Source organism: Lampris incognitus, chromosome 1 (genome assembly GCF_029633865.1).
Source record: "Lampris incognitus isolate fLamInc1 chromosome 1, fLamInc1.hap2, whole genome shotgun sequence".
In the NCBI taxonomy this organism is placed as follows: domain Eukaryota; kingdom Metazoa; phylum Chordata; class Actinopteri; order Lampriformes; family Lampridae; genus Lampris; species Lampris incognitus.
Genome location: NC_079211.1, coordinates 124,457,109 through 124,478,402, shown reverse-complemented (window position 1 = coordinate 124,478,402; position 21,294 = coordinate 124,457,109). Strand labels below are relative to the sequence as shown.

Here is a 21,294-nt window from a genome sequence, read left to right as displayed (position 1 = left end):
TACACTTTTTGGCCAAAAAACGCTGTCGCCCGAACAGGGACTTGAACCCTGGACCCTCAGATTAAAAGTCTGATGCTCTACCGACTGAGCTATCCGGGCTCTAAATAGTCCCGTGGCATGTCACGTCATAACTAGGCGACTACAAATAATAATGCTATACTCATTTCCGGTTTGACTTCTACGGCAAGTCGTTTCCTTCCTTCCTCGCTGTCTGGTGAACCAGTCACGGAAAAATACACGCAATTAATGTCATAGATCATAGTAAACTAGCTGGTTTTGTGGAAAATGGTTGCAGTTGCCATGTGTTCTGCACGCATACTGAACGGCGTGCCGCTGAATTTTATAAGGTGTTCATTTCGCTCGTCCAAAACCGCTGAAGTTTCAGTTGCGAATATGGAAAACCGTTTCATACAGACGCACGCTGTCGGTGTAAGACGTCCGTACAGTACTAAATCACACAATCTCAAGGTAAGACTTTGGTTGATTTATGTAGTCTGCATTATAAACAGTGGGATGATTTCTCATTCATTTCTCACATTCATTCAATCGTACAATGCTGTGATGGCAAACATTCCCAAATCCTGAGTGAATTGTACACGTTGCCATTGAAACGCAAGTTAATGGTCACGCCTATTTGCACAAGAAACCGATCGTTGTTTTCGGTCCTTATGCGACTGTATTTATTGTTTATAAGGGGTGGGGATACCTGCAGTCAGTTGAGACTGAAGAGGTCGCTTAGATGAGTGATGATACGTTTCTGTCAATGAACGTTGTGTCCATATGAACTGATTCAACTTTCTTTGATATGTCTCTTTCTGCAGAAAGAGACATATCAGTAAATTTACTGAAGCCAATGAACTGCGTCTGTAATATTGTGTCTTTATGGCGCTCTGACATGGGTTTCTGCTTCCTAGGTACCAAGTGCTGCAACATGGAAACCGGTAGTGGAGAACCAGCTTCCCCCGGTAATGTGGTTATGAATGGTTTCATGTCAACTATGTAAAGATTGTTTGGGGTTTCATTTAAACTAGACAGACCAATAGATGGCCCTCGTAAAGATTTTGTTAAATCTGTACAGAACGAGCAACGGGCCAAAAGGACGCTTGTATTGCATAGCCTAACAACATCAGGCAAAGGGACTGCCGGTGGACACTAGCCTCGTATCTAACTTGGGTACATTTACATTTGTTTCAAATGTTGATTAATGTACGTTGTCCCTTCCCAAATAAACGTTTAAATGTAAAAAATGTAATTTTAGACAGATCAAACTTTAAACCCATTATAAGTACACTTCTGCCCTATTGTTTAAAGCCTACTCATGTGCCTGCTGACCTGGTCGACAAATTGGAGAGACTGGCTTTAGTTGATTTCCGCACAAAAGAGGGACTGGCCTGTTTGGAGAGTGCTATAAGATTTGCCGATCAGCTTCATGTCGTTGACACAAGTGGGGTCAAACCAATGGATTCAGTTCTGGAGGAAAGGTATCATACAATCAGAGTTATAAATGAAACGTACAGCTTTGGGGTGTCCGGGTGGCGTGGCGGTCTATTTCGTTGCCTACCAACACGGGGCTCTCCAGTTCGAATACCCGTGTTACCTCCGGCTCGGTCGGGCGTCCCTACAGACACAATTGGCTGTGTCTGCGGGTGGAAAGCACTGATCTAAAAAAAAAAAACTGGATCGAGCAACTCGCGATATGAAGTGAAGCCGGCATGGGCGACTTGGCGGCCATCTTAGGTAGACCAAGAAGCGACCAAATTGCATTAGAATTGCCTTCTAAAATGTTGAGTTGCGGCGCATACAAGTGCTCTAACCGCACAGGGTCGAAAAAAAGTGGCAATTCAGATGATATGACATTTCACGAGTAAGTACCCTTTTTTATTTGACTCTTGCATTTAAGATGCCATAGCAACTGCTGTTTTAAGATGCCTTGATTTGTCAAAATGTTTTTCCCGAGCTGGCTCCTCAGACGAGTGCGTGAAAGAATGACAGAGCGTGCCGCTCGCAAGGGAGAGAGTGCTGCGTCCTGGCTTCCTCAGGCCGTTGCTCGCCATCGCTGCAACACGCTAGCTCTCTACCTAAGCAAATTACAGTATACTAGGCTACTTTACGATCACCTATATGTGCAAGCAAGACTGTTAAACTTTCCAACGAGTCTGGTGTTTGTAAACAACAGAGTCTCATATTCTCATGTTCTGCAGTCATGATCTTACATTTACATTTAGAAGTTTTGTCAGCTATTTTCGCAGCTTCTTGCCAGCTAGCTTTGCAGTGCATTCTTTGCCAAGATGATGCAGTCGTATCTTGCAATAATTACAAGATTACTTTTATAAGATTAAAAACATGATTATCCGTGACAGCAGTGTCGAACATGTGAGGAGCCAGCTCGGGAATTTTTTTGACAAATCAAGGCATCTTAAATCAGCAGTTGCTATGGCATCTTGAATGCAAGAGTCAAATAAAAAGGGTACTTACATGTGAAATGTTATATTATCTGAATGGCCACTTTTTTTTCGACCCTGTGCCGTTAGAGCACTTGTATGCGCCGCAACTCGGCATTTTAGCTGGCAATTGCAATGCAATTTGATCTCTTTTTGGTCTACCTAAGATGGCGCCGATCAAGTTCAATTGGCCTTCATAAATTGGTGGCACGGAATTATGGGTTGGGCGATCCAGTCTTTTTTTTTAGATCAGTGGTGGGAAGCCGGATGTGGGTATGCGTCCTGGTCGCTGCACTAGCGCCTCCTGTGGTTGGTCAGTTGAGGCGCCTGTTTAGGGGGGAGGGGGAACTGGGGGGAACAGCATGATCCTCCCACGCGCTACGTCCCCCTGGCGAAACTCGTCACTGTCAGGTGAAAAGAAGCGGCTGGCGACTCCATATGTATCGGAGGAGGCAGGTGGTAGTCTGCAGCCCTCCCCGGATCGGCAGAGGGGGTGGAGCAACAACCGGGACGGCTCAGAAGAATGGGATAATTAATTGGCGAAGTACAATTCAGAGAAAAGGGGGGGATCCCCAAAAAAGCCACAGCTTTTTATGGTTGACTTGGACACCATTTGAAGTGTGCAGCTGTCCAGGTGCATGATTATACTGTACAGAGAATCAGTCATAAAATGGGTGCAATGGGTCCACAGTTTTAAATCCCAAAAGCAGTATTTGTTGTAGTTTTCATATTGTTGTGTTTATTTTTCTTTATGCTATTTCCATATATTGTCATATTCTGTAATCTGATGATCGTTTGGAATGCCTATTATTGATCAATTGAATTGTCTTACAGGGCACTATACCTAAGGGGTGATACAGTGACAGAAGGGGACTGCGCAGAAGAACTGCTCCAGCTCCCCAAAAGCTCTGTTGAGGAGTACTTTGTGGCTCCCCCGGGTAAGTAAGGGACTTGGATTACTACTCCATGCTTATACATCCGGGATCAGGAAGTCCTGGGTTAACGCAATGGGCTTGCTCACTGTATTTCGACATGGAATTGATAGAAAAAGGATTTTGAAATATGAGTTGATTGACTGAAAAATTAGTGATAAAAGAAATGGAAATAAAGTTGAAATATCATGAACCGTGGATTTCTAAGGAGTATCTTTCCCAAGACTATAAGGGCACTAAACACCAAATAATAATAAAATTAATAATTAATGCTGTATATACATTAGTAAGAACTGTCACTAATGCCCCTTTGCCTCTGACTTTCATTCAAACAGACTATTTGCACATTTGTCTACAGATGTTTATCAGAGTATACCTTATGTATACTCCCTAGATTTTTTACTTTTTAGATTTTATTTTATTCCTTTTTACTTGTTGTTCTACCTCTTTTTTGCACAGTTTCAGAGTTTGCCAAAAAAAGAAAACACCTCGCTGCTCATTGTACTTGCAAATGAAGTATATGACAAATAAACCTTTGAATCTCTTTTTCTCATCACAGGAAACATTCCACTTCCGCATAGGGAGGAGAGAGCTGCCATGCTCAAACACTCAGAGTTTTGAACTAGTTCTTGATATTTATTTATTGCATGTTATTATATGGTATTTGTTTGTACATTAGATGTAATTATCAAAAGATATTTGTTCCGGTGCCTTTCAACATTATGTTGTCACTGTCAAATTCTGCTGTTTCATCTTGTGCGACCATCCTGCTTTGCATTACTAGAGATGCACTTTGTTAATGTTGCTCAATAAATGTTGTGTCAGATTGTAATTGTCGCTGTCAAGATTGGTGGAAATACTTGCTCTTTCATAAGTTCTCCAGTAGCTAAAGGATTCCAGATAATAAACGTTTTCCTAACTAAATGAAGTGTTTATTTACTTTCTTTCTTTCTTTCTTTCTTTTTTTTAAAGTGAAGGAAAGACTTGGAGGCTGCAGGCCTACCATGGGATGCCTGGGCGTCGTTTAGTTCTGGGTCAAAGTACTTAGTTTCTGTAGTGACGTCGTGTTTCAGTTTACAGACTGATTAGTCACTCTTGGGACTACTTTCGATTTCTGTTATAAAAGGTGACAGAAGGGAAAGTGGGTGTGTTTGTTGTTTTGGAACTAAAAGTATCGTTTTCAATTCACACTGGCGTATCAATATATCCTTATTTTACCCTCAGTGTCAATAAGCTAAGAGGATGAGGGTTTACCAACAAATTTCTTCGTTTTAATAACAGCTATGATACACAAATCAGGAAAATATGTAATAGTCTAAAGCAGGGCAAGTTCAATATTGGTGCTCATTCATGCTACTCAAGTACATCCATTGTAGTTAAATTCTGTTTCTCCGTAAACGGACTCCGAGCAAACTCCTAATGGGGATTAAATACTTTTGGTTTCGGTACTCAAAAAATGCTCTGAGGCGAGCGAACGAGTTCATCAAAGTTCAATGCGAAACGACTTCTCGAGAAAAGAAACCGAGTGACGTCATCCCGCGGCGGCGAATGGAAAACGAAATTTAAGTTTAACGGGGCGGCGCGAGTTTATAAAGCGGGACGTGTTGTTGTTTTGGGAGACAGCAGAGGAGTCGCTCACTGAGTGGTGTCAGCTCGGAAGGTCGTCTAGTCTACAGTCGGAACTTTATTTCTCCAAAACAAAACAAATTTTCATCAGCTCTTCACAAAAGACCGGCAGGTACGTTTATTTTAGTTATTGCGTTTTATTTGTATTTATTCGTTGTATTTATTTTGTACCTCTGTTAATTAAAAGCAAATTTCAAAGTGTTACTCTTCACACACAAATGTGTGAAAGTTTTAACAATATTGATTTATAGAGACAACATTTTGAAAATGGTGGATTATAGCGATGTCTGACAGGTTTGATGTGTGTAATTGTAGTGGTTATGGGGATACATAATTCCCCTTATTGAGCTAGTACGAACGTTAGTTTACAGCTGCTGTTTTCTCGGTTCGGGTTTACAGTGGTGCACTTCCGCTGCGCGGGTTTTTTTGGTTGTTGTGATGGTGGAAGGAATAAATGGTGCATGTTGTGTAGCCGAAAGAGAAAGTTGTCACGACTCCTGCTTGAGCTCCTCTACATAATAAATCATATTGTCTAATTTCACAGCATCGCCTTCCAACATGAATCTAACGGTGACTTTGCTGACTGGGGAGTCCTGTTCTCTCATGGTTTCACCACAGAGCACTGTGGGCCAGCTCAAAGTCCTCATCAGCCAAAAGTTTGAAGTGGCCCCACGGGAGCAGAGGCTGATGTACCAGATGAATGGCCACAATGTAACGCTCGGCGATGATTCGAGATCTTTGAGCTCCTACAGTTTGCTCCCTGGATCTGAAGTGCAGTTGCTGATAACGAAGTCGACGAAGATCCAGGTGTTCCTGAAAAACGAAAAGGGCACAACGAAGACGTACGACATCTCCACTGAGGAGAGCGTCTCCGACTTCAAACGCAAGGTTGAGAGCATGGAGGGCGTGCCTGTGAGCCAGATGAGGCTGATCCACGAAGGAAAAGAGATGGATGACCAACACAAACTTAGGGACTACAACGTCCGCGAAGGAAGCACCATCTTCCTTACCTTCCGTCTGAGAGCAGGCTGAGAAGCTTGGGACACACGTGACACACCCACTATGCCATGCATTTATAATTAATTATTCATTTAAGAGCCGTGTTCAAACCATGTCTTAGGATAAACTTTATTTTTTTTAAATGACCAACACGCACCTTGGCTTTCTGTAACATAGTTTGTAATCCTGTGGTTAAATCTTTTAATGTGTTGTTAAAAAAAGTGTCTTACAGTACATTTGTATTTTGGCAACTACGTCAAAGGCAATGCGGTATGGAATTGTTAAGAGATTGAAAATAATTATAATAATAAAATTATTTAAGTATATAAAACGAACTATTTCGCATGCTTTCTGGGGGGGGGGATACTATATTTTACAAAGGCGGTGTAAGTCTAAACTACATGAAAAAAACATACAGACCTCGGAAAATATACATTTCAGTAGCTTCGATGCCGTAACATACGAGTGGCGTTGCTTTAAGAAAAAATATTAATTTCATCACAAAAAATCAGCTGTTACAGTTATTATGATCAGTTTTCAAAATGTTCTTGATAGTTTGGGAATAGGACTAAGTGTCAAACTACATGTTACAGTGACTTGGAGTCCATGTACAAGTTAAATGCATGTGATTCATAAGGCAGGAATTAGAAGAGGTACTACAAGTGAATTGAGATCCACACAATGATGACTGACTGTAGCAGGTCAATGCCCCGGCATCCACAGGTGCCCCCCGGACCGTCAGGATGAGGCAATGTCTTCCACTTCTGTTTCTCAGGGAAAAAACTCTTGGGAGGTTTCATTTCCTCACAGATGCGAGGTAAGCATACCAAAATAAGGCAACCATGTTGGCAAACAGCACTCTAAACTGAAACCAAGAACAGATAGGAGGAGACACAAAGGATAAGAAACAATATGACATTCATTTATTCATTGTGACTCAGCCCTTATAAATGACAATGCCTCAGTGAACTGCATACCTGAACAGGCACAAAGTTGATGTTGATGAACTGAAAGGGAGTCCAGACTTTCCAGTTCATCTTCAAAGCAGTCCAGTAGCTACTTTTCATCTTCTTTTCAAAATCCAGCCACCCTTTTGCCTGTGAAAAGACTGGAACGTCTGAAACGTGTATACTCAATTCATCCATCCATTATCCAAGCTGCTTATCCCAACCGGGGTCGCTTGAGCCTATCCCAGCAGTAATTGGGCGACAGGTGGGAGACACCCTGTACAGGCCACCAGTCCATCACAGGGCCCAGGCCCACACACACACACACACACACACACACACCTAGGGACAATTTAGTATGGCCGATTCACCTGACCTACATGTCTTTGGACTGTGGGAGGAAACCAGAGCACCCAGAGGAAACCCACGCAGACATGGGGAGAACATGCAAACTCCACACAGAGGACGACCCGGGACGACCCCCAAGGTTGGACTACCCGAGGGCTTGAACCCAGGACCTTCTTGCTGTGCAGTGACCATGCTAACCACTGCGCCACTGTGCCGTACTCAATTCATTTAAATAAATAAATGAACATTATATATTTACACATTGCACAACTCTGGCCTATGGAGGACTATACTGAAATCAACTCATGGAGTAACATAACTTTAAACAATCAGTGCTATGCATGAAATGTAAGGGGAAAACAAATGTGGCCAATGCATAGTGGAAAAGCACTGAGCAAACTCAACAAAGTGGGAAAACAGAAGAGTGTCTCAACGAGGACAGTTGTAAAGATTTACTTATGAAATTAACTAGACAGGAATGGGAGTAGCACGCAATAGACAAGACCTCATATCGTCCCTTTGTAGCAACACTCTACGGCTGTCCCACTTGATAATCTCACCTGACTGTGGAGTAGCCCATAAAGAGTATAATGCAGGAGAAAAAACAAGAGAGGGTGTACACTTAGGTAACTACGCTTGACGTGTGCCATGATTAAAGCAATAATCACAGGGGAGGAAGTGCTGCTATCAGCATGGCTGTGATTTGGTCGTAGGTACGAGGCCGCAACGGTACGACCTTTCCTTGACGATATCTACTCATATATTTTCGGAATGTGTGTGTGTGTGGTGTTAGTGTGTGTGTGTGTTAGTTAGTGTAGATAGCGGGACTGAAAACTAAAGGATTTATGATCCTAATTCTTTTTGGAGGTGGTAGGTATTGTCTCAGAGAGTAAGGGAAAAATCCCAGAAAATTAAAATTATTCATAATTATGCGTAAATATGCAAAATATGAATTTTTCTAAAAATGGCTAAAAACCACTTTTCTCGGCATTTCAGATGATTCTGAGCATCTTTGATTTTTTTCACCTATAAAAAAAATTTCTGGGACAAATTTTTTGGCATTATGCAAAATATGCATTTTTGCAAAAATGCACTTATGATCCTAATTTTTTTGGAGGTGATAGGTATTGTTCCAGAGAGGACCAGAAAAATAGCAGAAAATTAAAATAATTATAATGATTATGCATAATTATGCAAAATATGAATTTTCTAAAAATGGCTAAAAACCACTTTTCTCGGCATTTCAGATGATTCTGAGCATTTGGGGGGAGGGAGTTGGAGTGGGGGGGGGTTTTAGGGGCGGGGGAAGGCGGTTAGCTGGCAGGATGAAGAGGAGGGAGATTTAGACGGGTGGATAACCAAACCGCTACATTGTAGCGGGGTTCTTCTAGTGGCTTTTATACAACAGTTTTACAAGTGCCATTTATTAGTTAACAGTAATAAGTGACAACAGATCATGATTTGTATGTTTATTTAATCAATTTTTTGGCACCGCCAACACAAATAGTTCTGCAACTGGACAGGGACTGGACTGTTGCCAAGCAACACACAAACATTTTCCTGCACACACTAGCTTGCTTACTTTGTGTAGGTCTACACGTTGCGCTGTATCATGTACATTTATCTACAATACCGTTCAAAAGTTTGGGATCACATTGAAATGTCCATATTTTTGAAGGAAAAGCACTGTACTTTTCAATGAAGATAACTTTAAACTAGTCTTAACTTTAAAGAAATACACTCTATACATTGCTAATGTGGTAAATGACTATTCTAGCTGCAAATGTCTGGTTTTTGGTGCAATATCTACATAGGTGTATAGAGGCCCATTTCAAGCAACTATCACTCCAGTGTTCTAATGGTACAATGTGTTTGCTCATTGGCTCAGAAGGCTAATTGATGATTAGAAAACCCTTGTGCAATCATGTTCACACATCTGAAAACAGTTTAGCTCGTTACAGAAGCTACAAAACTGACCTTCCTTTGAGCAGATTGAGTTTCTGGAGCATCACATTTGTGGGGTCAATTAATCGCTCAAAATGGCCAGAAAAAGAGAACTTTCATCTGAAACTCGACAGTCTATTCTTGTTCTTAGAAATGAAGGCTATTCCATGCGAGAAATTGCTAAGAAATTGAAGATTTCCTACACCGGTGTGTACTACTCCCTTCAGAGGACAGCACAAACAGGCTCTAACCAGAGTAGAAAAAGAAGTGGGAGGCCGCGTTGCACAACTGAGCAAGAAGATAAGTACATTAGAGTCTCTAGTTTGAGAAACAGACGCCTCACAGGTCCCCAACTGGCATCTTCATTAAATAGTACCCGCAAAACACCAGTGTCAACATCTACAGTGAAGAGGCGGCTGCGGGATTCTGGGCTTCAGGGCAGAGTGGCAAAGAAAAAGCCATATCTGAGACTGACCAATAAAAGAAAAAGATTAAGATGGGCAAAAGAACACAGACATTGGACAGAGGAAGACTGGAAAAAAGTGTTGTGGACGGATGAATCCAAGTTTGAGGTGTTTGGATCACAAAGAAGAACGTTTGTGAGACGCAGAACAAATGAAAAGATGCTGGAAGAATGCCTGACGCCATCTGTTAAGCATGGTGGAGGTAATGTGATGGTCTGGGGTTGCTTTGGTGCTGGTAAGGTGGGAGATTTGTACAGGGTAAAAGGGATTCTGAATAAGGAAGGCTATCACTCCATTTTGCAACGCCATGCCATACCCAGTGGACAGCGCTTGATTGGAGCCAATTTCATCCTACAACAGGACAATGACCCTAAACACACCTCCAAATTGTGCAAGAACTATTTAGAGCAGAAGCAGGCAGCTGGTATTCTATCGGTAATGGAGTGGCCAGCGCAGTCACCAGATCTGAACCCCATTGAGCTGTTGTGGGAGCAGCTTGACCGTATGGTACGCAAGAAGTGCCCATCCAACCAATCCAACTTGTGGGAGCTGCTTCTGGAAGCGTGGGGTGCAATTTCTCCAGATTACCTCAACAAATTAACAGCTAGAATGCCAAAGGTCTGCAATGCTGTAATTGCTGCAAATGGAGGATTCTTTGACGAAAGCAAAGTTTGATGTAAAAAAAATCTTATTTCAAATACAAATCATTATTTCTAACCTTGTCAATGTCTTGACTCTATTTTCTATTCATTTCACAACATATGGTGGTGAATAAGTGTGACTTTTCATGGAAAACACAAAATTGTTTGGGTGATCCCAAACTTTTGAACGGTAGTGTATATGTTTCAAGTTATTGTGCAACAAGTGAAATTAGAGTCTGTTGAGAGTCACTTTGGTGGCATGTGTGATTCTGATGAGTTCACAGCTTGATCAGACAGTACGTTGCTCCATCATTTCCTGCTCTCCATGGATGGCCTCCCGTAACTTTTTAGCGAGCTCTCACACCTGCAAGACAAATTAGTTTTTTGTTCCCATTTTTTATGTTCCGCGACACATTATAAATCACAATTCACATCATAGTCTCTGTATATATATATATATATATATATATATATATATATATATATATATATATATATATATATATATATAAAAAGCATCTCACTTATGCCCACTCACTGCCATGATGAGTCCGGCATCAGACAGTTTCTGTATGGCAGTGGCTCTCAGGCTGTGGTTGATGTAAGACGTGTGTGTGTCCCTGCCTCTTTGCACATCCTGAGTAACATCTGTGACAGCTGGTTTACTCTCACGGGGCCGGCGGTATACCAGAAACTGCCTTTCATAGCTGTTACCCTCCTGGGTTGCAGATAGAGGGCTTTCACACCAAGCAGAGTTTTGCTCAGGAACTTTGAGAGATCCCACCAGGCAGAGGGGATTCTCTCGCTCCTCAAATGTAGCGCCCCTCCGGTTTTCTCTGTCTCTCTCCAGTGGGTCTTTGTGATTTTTTTGTTTCTTCATTGAATGTCACGGTGAAATAAATTGCTCCCTTCTCATAATGTTTTAGGATGAATGAGTCAGGTTTGAGATCCCGATTCCCCTTTGCCACTGCGTCCAACGTGCAACTTAATATCATACCAGACCTTGTTCAGTAAACCTTTTGGATTGTCTGGACTTAGTGTTGCAGAACATCTTAAGATGTGCTGGTCTTCAGGAGAAATTGTGGGGGGGTGTGTTGTTTTGTCTTTCCTTGCCCTTTTACAACACCTTTGAAAACATTATTAGCTGATATGAATTCTGGGTCCTGTATTAAATTCCATTAATGGCTAGCCAGAGGCTCATTGATATAACGATTTAAACCAGCCCAAAGCTCAAGGTAGCTGCTGATGCTGTAGCTCTCCCCTTGAGTTGTCCGGATGGAACCATAAAACTGTCCCATTGTAGAGCCGAAGGAACGGAGAAGACCGTAGGTTCACACTTTAGCCGTGTAGGCAACTTTCTTTAATCACGGTAAATCAGCGAGACAAACAAAACCCACCGCTCGACTGAGCGGAGGTGGCAAGAATAATCAGAATACTGGCTGGACAACCATAACTTAACCCTGCGTTAATCTGCCAGGGCAACCATGACTTAACCCTTAGTTCCTGGGTTGAATTCTGTCCCCAATACGTGTCCACCACATGAGCCCCCCCAGAATTCGCCCTAGTAATCGAAGTCAGGCAGGCGCGGGTGGACGACAGGCCGTCCGCGGCGGCTCCGGATAACAGGGGCCGGAGTGTCTGTGGGAGGCATTGACGCGGGCCTGTGGAGGTCGGCCTGAGGAGCAGAAGAGGCAGCTCGGGCCTCCACGGGGGGAGGAGGCGGAGCCGGGGGACGACCGCGACGAGGAGGTTGGGCTAACTCCAACGGCTGCGTCAAGTCCAGGTGTGCGGGTTTAACTCGGTCCACTGAAACATGCTCGGCCGTGCCCCCAAAATCCACCACCAGGTGCTTAGTTCCCCGTTCCAGGACGCGGAAGGGGCCGTCATAAGGGGGTTGCAGAGGGGGGCGGTGTGCGTCGTGACGGATGAACACGTAGTCCGCTGACTGCAGACCTGGGGGCACCTGGGACACCGGAGCGCCGTGTTGGGCGGTAGGGACGGGTGTGAAAGCTCTGACCCCGTCCAGCAAGGAGGCTCGTTGGTCCACAGCTGACCAGGGACGCGTTGCATTGGGCATGAAATCGCCTGGGACTCGCAGCGGCATGCCGTACACCAGCTCCGCAGAGGAGGCTTGTAGGTCTTCCTTCGGGGCGGTCCGCAGGCCCAGCATGACCCATGGGAGCTTGTCAACCCAGTTGCAGTCCTTGAGAGTAGCCCGAAGCGCAGCCTTCATGGACTGGTGGAAGCGCTCACATAGGCCGTTCGCCTGAGGGTGGTAGGCGGTAGTGCGGTGAAGCTTGACGCCCAGAGCCTCACCCACAGCATTCCATAGCTCTGAGGTAAACTGTGGCCCACGGTCAGATGAAAGGTCGGAAGGCGTACCGAAACGTGAGATCCACGACCCAATAAAAGCCCGGGCCACATCAGCAGACGTCGTGGATGCCAGGGGAACAGCTTCAGGCCAGCGCGTAGTCCTGTCCACCACAGTGAAGAGGTAGGTGAACCCATGGGAGGGGGGTAGGGGACCAACCAGGTCGACGTGGACATGGTCAAATCGTCTCTCCGGCACTGCGAAGCGTTCCAGGGGCGCCTTAATGTGGCGGTGTATCTTAGCCCGCTGACAGGCAACACACGAGTCGGCCCACGCTTTCACGTCTCTCTTAAGTCCCTCCCACACAAACTTAGCAGAGGTCAGGCGCACGGATGGCTTACCGCCTGGATGAGAGAGGCCGTGCACAGCTTCAAATACGGGGCGTCTCCAGCTGTGCGGGGAGAGGGGCCTGGGCTGTCCTGTGGAGACGTCACACAGGAGGGTGACACCTGTGTCGCTGAAAGGAACGTCCTGCAGGCGGAGCCCCGTGTCGGAGGCCCGGAGACGGAGGATGCTCGGGTCCGTGGCCTGGTCAGCAGCCATCTGTGCATAGTCAAGGCCTAGGTGGACCGCTCCAATCACTGCCCTAGACAGGCAGTCAGCTACCTGGTTAGACTTACCAGCGACGTGCTGGATGTCGGTAGTGAATTCCGAAATGTAGGAGAGTTGTCGCTGCTGGCGAGCGGACCATGGCTCGGCCGTCTTGGACATGGCAAACGTGAGGGGCTTGTGGTCCACGTACGCAGTAAACTCGCGGCCCTCTAGCAGGAAACGGAAATGCCGGACGGCGAGCCAGAGACCGAGGAGTTCCCTGTCAAAAGTACTATACTTGCGCTCTCGGGGTGTAAGCTGGCGACTGAAAAAGGCCAAAGGCTGCCAAGCCCCCCCCACCCACTGTTCGTGAACCGCACCAACAGCATAGTCCGATGCATCCGTGGTTATGGAAATAGGCGCTGTAGGTGAAGGATGCACTAGCAGGGTAGCCTGGGAGAGCGCAGCTTTAGTCTCGGTGAACGCACGGTCCCGCTCTGCTGTCCAGTCGACCGCCTGGTTGGGGGACATGCCTTTCAGCGCCTCGTACAGTGGCCGGATGATAAAGGCGGCTCGAGGAATGAAGCGGTGGTAGAATGTCACCATCCCGATGAACTCCCTGAGCGCACGAGCTGTTTGGGGGCGCGGAAAGGCCGCCACCGCTTCCACCTTTGAGGGCAGGGGGACTGCCCCGTCCCCAGTGATGCGGTGCCCGAGGAAATCAATGGCTGTCAGCCCGAACCGGCACTTCGCCGGGTTGACGATCAGCCCATGCTGGCTGAGGCGTGTGAAGAGGGCATGAAGATGGGACAGGTGTTCTTCCTCGGAGGCGCTGGCGATGAGTATGTCGTCCAAATAGACGAAGATGAAAGGAAGGCCACGGAGCACTGAATCCATCAGCCGCTGAAAGGACTGGGCCGCGTTTTTGAGTCCAAATGGCATTCGTAGGAATTCAAATAGGCCGAATGGGGTTGTCACCGCTGTCTTGGGGATGTCTGAGGGGTGCACGGGAACTTGATGATAACCACGGACCAGGTCGACTTTTGAGAAGACGCATTTGCCAGACAGGTTTGCAGAAAAGTCCTGGATATGCGGGACAGGATAGCGGTCAGGCGTGGTGGCGTCATTTAGTCGGCGGTAGTCCCCGCATGGGCGCCAACCTCCATCAGGCTTAGCGACGATGTGGAGTGGGGACGCCCACGGGCTGTCAGAGCGGCGGATGATCCCCATGCGTTCCAGGTGCTCGAACTCAGACTTGGCAATGGCGAGTTTGGCGGGGTCGAGACGCCTGGCTCTGGCGTAGACCGGGGGCCCCTTCGTAGCAATGTGATGCTCCACCCCATGCTTAGCGGTGGGTGCAGAGAAGGTAGGCTGGGTGAGGTCAGGGAACTCAGCGAGGAGGCGGGTGAACTTGTCTGCCTCTGAGAGAGAGTTGGCTAGACCTGCATAGGCCGCTTCCCTCCGCGTACATGCGAAGGAGGAGAAGGTTAAGGCATCGACCAGACGGCTGTTCTGAATGTCCACTAGCAAACCGTAAGCGCACAAAAAATCAGCTCCGAGGAGGGGAAGCGTTACATTGGCCATGACGAACTCCCACGTGAAACGTTGTCCACCAAAACACAGTTCTACAGACCGCACGCCGTAGGTGTGGATAGGGCTGCCGTCAGCCGTCGCCAACTGGGGGCCCCGCTCCCCGCCCATGATGTCGACGTCAGTAGCAGGGAGCACGCTTCTCTGTGCGCCCGTGTCACAAAGAAATCGCCGACCGGAGATGGTGTCGAGGATGAAGAGTAGCCTGCTCGTATCGCCAACACTCATGGCCACTACTGAGTGTTGGCCCTCTCGTTTCCCGTCGGCCTGTAGTTGCAGGGGGAACGGCACCGTTTAGCTTTCGCACCAAATCGAGCGTGGTACATACAGAGTCCAGAGGGCTTGTAGCGGTCTGATGCTGTGGCGCCACCGTCGGGCCACGCCCGCGATGTCGGCGGGGGGCCAGTGAAGGTAGGAGCCAGCACCCCGGCATGGGAGGAATGTTGTGTAGCGACGAAGAATCGGTCAGCCTCCTTTGCCAGCTCACGGGGATCAGTGATGGTGGAGTTAGCGAGCGCAGTCTGGACGTGGGGCGGCATGTTGCGCAGAAACAGCTCCATAAACAGGAAACATGGCTTTTCTTGACCCAGTAGGTTTAACATCCTGCTCATTAGCTCCGATGGTTTGCCATCTCCCAAGCCCTGAATTGCGAAGAGGCGACGTGCTCTCTCCGTTGCTGACAGTTCAAAAGTTTCAAGGAGGAGATGTTTAAGTGCGGCGTATTTACCATCGGCCGGTGGGTTGGTTATGAAACCGCTTATCCTGGAAGCCGTAGCGCACCCCAGCGCTGCCACTACGTAGTAGTACCTGGTCTCGTCTGCTGTTATGTCTCTGAGCGCGAACTGTGCCTCAGCCTGCGCGAACCACGTAGCCGCGGAAGACTCCCAAAACTCCGGCAGTTTAATTGCAACGGCGTTCGTAGCCATAATGTGTGTGGTTTCAGAAAACTTATCCGAAAACCGACGTCGGGGTCACCAGTGTAGAGCCGAAGGAACGGAGAAGACCGTAGGTTCACACTTTAGCCGTGTAGGCAACTTTCTTTAATCACGGTAAATCAGCGAGACAAACAAAACCCACCGCTCGACTGAGCGGAGGTGGCAAGAATAATCAGAATACTGGCTGGACAACCATAACTTAACCCTGCGTTAACCTGCCAGGGCAACCATGACTTAACCCTTAGTTCCTGGGTTGAATTCTGTCCCCAATACGTGTCCACCACACCATGACTGTATTCAGCTCAGTCTTCTTAATAGACTGAATATCAAAGTACATTTCTGAGACTCAGTCAAGTCTGAAAGCAGTTCAAAGCCCATGTTTTCCAGCATCATTTTTGCTCCTCTCTAATTTGTCTAGGTCGGCTGATGTCATATGAGTCCACCCAGAGGTTTGCACTGAAGTATCCAGGCTTCTTTCCTCCCCTTCGTCCTCTCCTGGCGACCATTCATAATTTAACTCAAATGTTATTTGTGGAAATATGTTCATCTTTGCTGTGCGAAGTTCATTACAATCTAAGATAGATAACGATCATTAATGGTGATGCAAAAACCCGTAGAGCGAAGTGATACATGTACGGTTAAAAGTCCCAGTGCTGTTATTACTTTATATCAGCACTCATGGACTGTCTCTTGTTCAATCAAATTACTTGGTCAGAACTAACTCTCGTATAAGCACTAATAAAGTGTGATAATACTGCGAAGAACTTTGAGTCTGAATAATGGTAAAATAATTGCCACGACAACAATACACAGAATTAACCATGATATATTGTGACGTTGGATGAAGGTAAAATTGCTAACCACTGTCAGTTTTTTTTCTCTGCTGAAAACTATGGAGATAACAGTAACTGGATCCTGGACTTCCTGACCAACAGACCTCAGTCTGTTAGGTTAGGTGACCACTCCTCCTCCACCCTGACCCTCAGCACAGGTGCCCCTAAAGGATGTGTTCTGAGCCCCCTCCTTTTCTCCCTCTTTACCCACGACTGCCTGCCAACTCACCGTTCAAATGTTACAGTTAAGTCGGCAGATGACACCAGTCATTGGCCGTATCACCAACAATGACGAGATGGCCTACAGAGACGAGATTGAGCACCTCACATCATGGTGTACTACCAACAATCTTGCCCTTAATGTGCAGAAGACAAAGGAGCTGATTGTGGACTTCAGGAGGTCCAGAAGCTGCAGCCACTCCCCCATTCACATCAATGGGGTGGAAGTGGAGCGTGTTTCCAGCTTTAAATTCCTTGGAGCCCACATCAGCGAGGACCTTTCGTGGATATTAAACACCCAGGCTGTTGTGAAAAAGGCCCAACAACACCTGCATTTCCTGAGGAGGCTGAGGAGCGCCCGTCTACCCCCCAAAATTCTCACCAACTTCTACCACTGCACCATAGAGAGCATCCTGACCATCTACATCTCAGTGTGGTACGGCAACTGCACCTCAGTAGACCAGAAAGCTCTGCAGCGGATCGTCAAGGCGGCCCAGCATATCACCAGTACCCAGCTCCCAACCATAAAAGACATTTATCACAAACGCTGCCTTCGAAGGGGTCTGAGCATCAGCAGAGATCCCATCCACCCCAACCATGGACTGTTCTCCCCCGTGCTCTGGGAGGCGCTACAGGAGCCTCAGAGCCCGCACTACCAGGCTCAAAAACAGCTTCTTTCCACAAGCTGTTGCCCACCTGAACCTGGCTACCCACTGAATGTCTGTAGATATTTTTAAATATTTTGTACTCCAGCTCTCTTTTAACTTATTTTTAGCTTTGGTCTTCATGTGTGTATATCTTATATTGTGTTTGCGGTGTTTGTCTGTGTCTGTCTTGCACTGTTTGGTGAAGCCACAGCCCTCATTTCATTTTTAACATGTGCCTGCACATTGTTTTTAATGACAATAAATTGAATTGAATTGAATTGAATTGAATTGAAAACTATGGCGATAACGGTAACTGCATTAGTATTTGGCCACTTTAAGTCCCAGAGAGCCATTTGAGGTGGAACGCATTGTGATTGCGGTGCTGTTGCATCAGCAACTTCCCCATCTGAGTTTTGGCTATTGATGTTGTGGTACCTTTTGGTAAAGGTCTCCTGCAGTTTAGTCTGCCATATCTGCATGCAAGCCAGAACAAGCTCCTTCTTCAAAATTACTGCTACCTGCCTTTTTCTTCCACATTTGGCTGCTACGGCAGAGATGTACAATGCTAAGTGCCTAACGATATTTCACAGGAAAGTCCTACCAGACAGTTAATGTTTAAATAAGCAACTATAAAAGTGCTTGTGATTTTGGATAATCATGTATTACCCATTGTCTTGTATATGCTATAGATAGATAGAAAGTATCAACAGGTGCCTGTACACCTTCAGTGTTGTAGCTTTAACATCCAGGGCAAAATTATTAGGTGATTAAACCCTTTGTTTATATTTGAGGAGTGTTGTAGGACATACATCACTCCAGATTACACACCTCAAGTATGTTCATGACAAAATAGAAGAGCAGCAGAAAGCCAGGGGCAAAGACAACGCGATCCAATAGCAGACGCTTGACTATACAGTATGGGTCTGTGCTGGGCATCCATACTTCCATGAGCTGGTAAAAGTAATGGCTCACTGGTCCCGTAATGAACAACCTGAAACCAGTGAAAGGAAGCAAGTCCATATCAAAATGTGCATGTAAATTGTTAGAATGACTTCAAAAATGTTTATTTCAATGCACAACCAATTTACATGGCATGAATTTAGCACAAGCACAATACAACTTTAATAAATGTCTTGATGCATGCTCAACAATCCAGGTAAGAAAATCCAAGAAGGTTTAATCAGTTCATCTGGATACAATGTTTACTGGCAACGTATCTGTCAATAAACGTTGTATCCAGATGAACTGATTCAACCTTATTTAGTGAATCAGTTCCAAGTCAAGATACACATAAATGACTAGTTCACAACAGGGTTGGATTTTTTTTTTTTTTAGGATCAGCACTGTGATTTGGTATGGAGGATCAATCATCACAGGCATCTCTCACCCATAAATAGCATAACGGGTCGCTCCTGCCATGTCAATCTCCTCGGCTGGAATTCCATTTTTGGCTCTCTTTTTTACCTCCAAAATCTGAGACAGGAGATTTCCTAATGCTGAAAGGATGCCACTGAAAATACCAAGCACACAAAGCTCCACATCAAGACGGGATAACCTCAAAGAAGGACATGCGCACAAAAGATATGACATGGGGGGGGCGTCACAGTTTATGCAAAATACAGGGGCGGTTTCAAAGGTAGAGTCTGATTGGGTAAAAGTAGACAGGTGCGCGAGGCAAGACGTCAACGCGCGCGCGCGCACACACACACGCACACACACACACGGCAGCAGCTTTAATTTAGAAACGTAAACAAGAACCGACAATAAAGAAGCCAAAATGAGCTGACTAGGTTTTCTGTTTCTTGCAATTGACTTGGCCCTTGAGTGACTGTGACTAAAAACCGCTGTGACTAAAAACACCAAAACAGCGAATGTTCATGTCATTTCAACTCTCGTCTTTCCTGTCTCGGTACTCCGGTGGTAGAAGATAAAACCCGGAAGTTGGCTAACGAACGGATGTCCTGCGAGTCACTATTCTGCAAAAAAAAATTGCACCGACGAACCAAACCATCTCCACTGACCTCGTTACAGATTTGGTGACAACCGGGTATTTCTTCAGGAGGATTAAATATTGTCGTAGGAGCCGCAGATGGATGGACGAGTCGCGGATTGGCAAACTGTCAACAGGCATTGTGAGGCTGCTGAGCTAGGCATGTACCGCGGACGTGACCGCCATAGACGTTCATATATAAGGGCCATGGCCAGTCTTCACGTGTCTTCTCACCAGACCTCTGACGTCACGGCATGTCCTCAAGTTACGCCCACCTGACGCGCTCAAACCAACACAAACACGAAGCCCCAGTGGTCTGTTTTTCATACTGAACAAGGTACAGATTACAACACGGACAGTAAATCATTACCAGGCGTGCAGCAGTAAAAAAAAAAAATCTTTTGAACGCTGCTGGACATCGTGAAATAACAGTTACACTAAATTAGAATGTACAATAGTTATATACATTTTCTAGCAGCCTTTAGATCACGAAATTGGCAGTATTTCTCGATACATGCTCAATAATCCAGATAAGGAAATCCTGATTCAACTTTCTTGGTTGGCAATGTAAATTTCAATTTTCAGCAGCCATTGATTTTTTTTTGTCTTTGTAAAAAAAAAATTGCGACTAAAACACTTTGCTAATAGGACGAAGTTAATCGATCACTGGCGTTCATCATCTTTGTCTCGACAGTGAAATAAATATTAAAGCTGTCAGTAGTTACAGTATTGTATGTAGTATTGTTTCGCCGATCAAATTAGATAGAAGTAATTTTGCAGATGATTTACCCTTAATCGCTTTGGATATCTTAAGAAAATAAGATGTTTATGATTGAATGGTACACGAATTCAAATACATAGAAAAATCGCCCTTTTACCAGTTGTCTATGAATACTACCGAATTTCAGTTTAAAAAAAACAACTCAAAGGGGATTTTTGTGGGAAGTGTCAGACAATGTTGTATTCTGCAAATTGTGTAAACACATCCATTGCATCCATTGTCCGTCTTGGGAGAGCGATCCCTCCTCCTCTGTTACTCTCCCTGAGGGTTCGTCCTATTTTTTCTCTGTTAAGTGTTTTTTTTTTTAAGGGAGTTGTTCCTCATCCGGTGCGAGGGTCTAAGGACGGGATGTTGCGTTGCTGTAAAGCCCCTTGAGGCAAATTTGTAATTTGTGACGTCGGGCTATACGAATATAAAACTGACTTGACTCGACTCCTTTTGTCTCCTGCCCTCTGCTGGCTATACAAGATATTGCAGTCTGCTGGACAAACGACTTCTGCTCTTTATGGTGCATTTGGGCGCGAAGATATCGGTTATTTGCTTGGTTGGTTCAGGATGTAAGGGACTTCAAGCAATACGAGCCATCAGGTTTAAGGAAACAAATACGGTTGTTGGGTGCAAGGCAACCAGAGCTGAGTCTCAAGAGGCTTATATCTTGTTTCTGTGAGTCGAATCGTCCATTACTTTACATCTTTTTCAATGCAACATCCATAACTAATCTTTTAGAAAAGTGGTAACATATGAAAGTAAGACTAGAATCCATTGTAGATTTTATCTTATATACCTGATATTATCCCCTTACCAGTTTGACTCATTTTTTTCTGAGGCCTTGATTGAATCATGGAATGACACATGCAACATTTTAGATTCTACTGTCGTAGCACTTGTTCTACATGACTATCACAGATTGACTATTCAGAGTCAAAGTTCTTTGCAGTATTAGCACACTTTAATGCTTTAAGCATGGCACACATCAAGCAGTTACCCAAGTGTGCACGCTCTCATTTTTTTCTTCTGTGTTATACTTTTTCTAAGCGACCCCAGTCAGATTAGCA

General features: G+C 45.4%; 3 protein-coding genes and 1 non-coding gene across 4 annotated transcripts; 2 read left to right on the top strand and 2 right to left on the bottom strand.

Moving 5' to 3' along the window:
- Positions 1-26: 26 nt before the first annotated feature.
- trnak-uuu (transfer RNA lysine (anticodon UUU)) lies at positions 27-99 on the bottom strand. The gene has a single exon. It is a non-coding gene; the product is annotated as a tRNA-Lys (tRNA).
- A 91-nt stretch (positions 100-190) lies between these two features.
- gatc (glutamyl-tRNA amidotransferase subunit C) lies at positions 191-4,288 on the top strand. Its single transcript, XM_056292560.1, has 5 exons — positions 191-468; positions 915-965; positions 1,312-1,481; positions 3,276-3,379; positions 3,933-4,288. The coding sequence occupies exons 1-5, from the start codon at positions 286-288 to the stop codon at positions 3,992-3,994; spliced, it is 570 nt and encodes a 189-aa protein (XP_056148535.1). The 5' UTR covers positions 191-285; the 3' UTR covers positions 3,995-4,288.
- A 687-nt stretch (positions 4,289-4,975) lies between these two features.
- Positions 4,976-6,330, top strand: isg15 (ISG15 ubiquitin like modifier). Its single transcript, XM_056273436.1, has 2 exons — positions 4,976-5,111; positions 5,544-6,330. The coding sequence occupies exon 2, from the start codon at positions 5,558-5,560 to the stop codon at positions 6,029-6,031; it is 474 nt and encodes a 157-aa protein (XP_056129411.1). The 5' UTR covers positions 4,976-5,111; positions 5,544-5,557; the 3' UTR covers positions 6,032-6,330.
- Positions 6,331-6,542: 212 nt separating this feature from the next.
- On the bottom strand, positions 6,543-20,010 carry pxmp2 (peroxisomal membrane protein 2). Its single transcript, XM_056273427.1, has 5 exons — positions 19,490-20,010; positions 18,856-18,978; positions 18,297-18,459; positions 6,976-7,095; positions 6,543-6,863 (listed from the first exon to the last, which is right to left on the bottom strand). The coding sequence occupies exons 1-5, from the start codon at positions 19,597-19,599 to the stop codon at positions 6,795-6,797; spliced, it is 585 nt and encodes a 194-aa protein (XP_056129402.1). The 5' UTR covers positions 19,600-20,010; the 3' UTR covers positions 6,543-6,794.
- Between the last annotated feature and the right edge of the window lie 1,284 nt (positions 20,011-21,294).

Coding starts and splice junctions, on each gene's coding strand:
- gatc (XM_056292560.1), top strand. CDS start 286: ATGGTTGCAGTTGCCATGTGTTCTGCACGCATACTGAACGGCGTGCCG. Junction 469..914: donor CTAAATCACACAATCTCAAG/GTAAGACTTTGG, acceptor TCTGCTTCCTAG/GTACCAAGTGCTGCAACATG. Junction 966..1,311: donor TGGAGAACCAGCTTCCCCCG/GTAATGTGGTTA, acceptor TATTGTTTAAAG/CCTACTCATGTGCCTGCTGA.
- isg15 (XM_056273436.1), top strand. CDS start 5,558: ATGAATCTAACGGTGACTTTGCTGACTGGGGAGTCCTGTTCTCTCATG.
- pxmp2 (XM_056273427.1), bottom strand. CDS start 19,599: ATGCCTGTTGACAGTTTGCCAATCCGCGACTCGTCCATCCATCTGCGG. Junction 18,979..19,489: donor GTCACCAAATCTGTAACGAG/GTCAGTGGAGAT, acceptor TGGTATTTTCAG/TGGCATCCTTTCAGCATTAG. Junction 7,096..18,296: donor TTGTCATGAACATACTTGAG/GTGTGTAATCTG, acceptor GTCTTTTCACAG/GCAAAAGGGTGGCTGGATTT.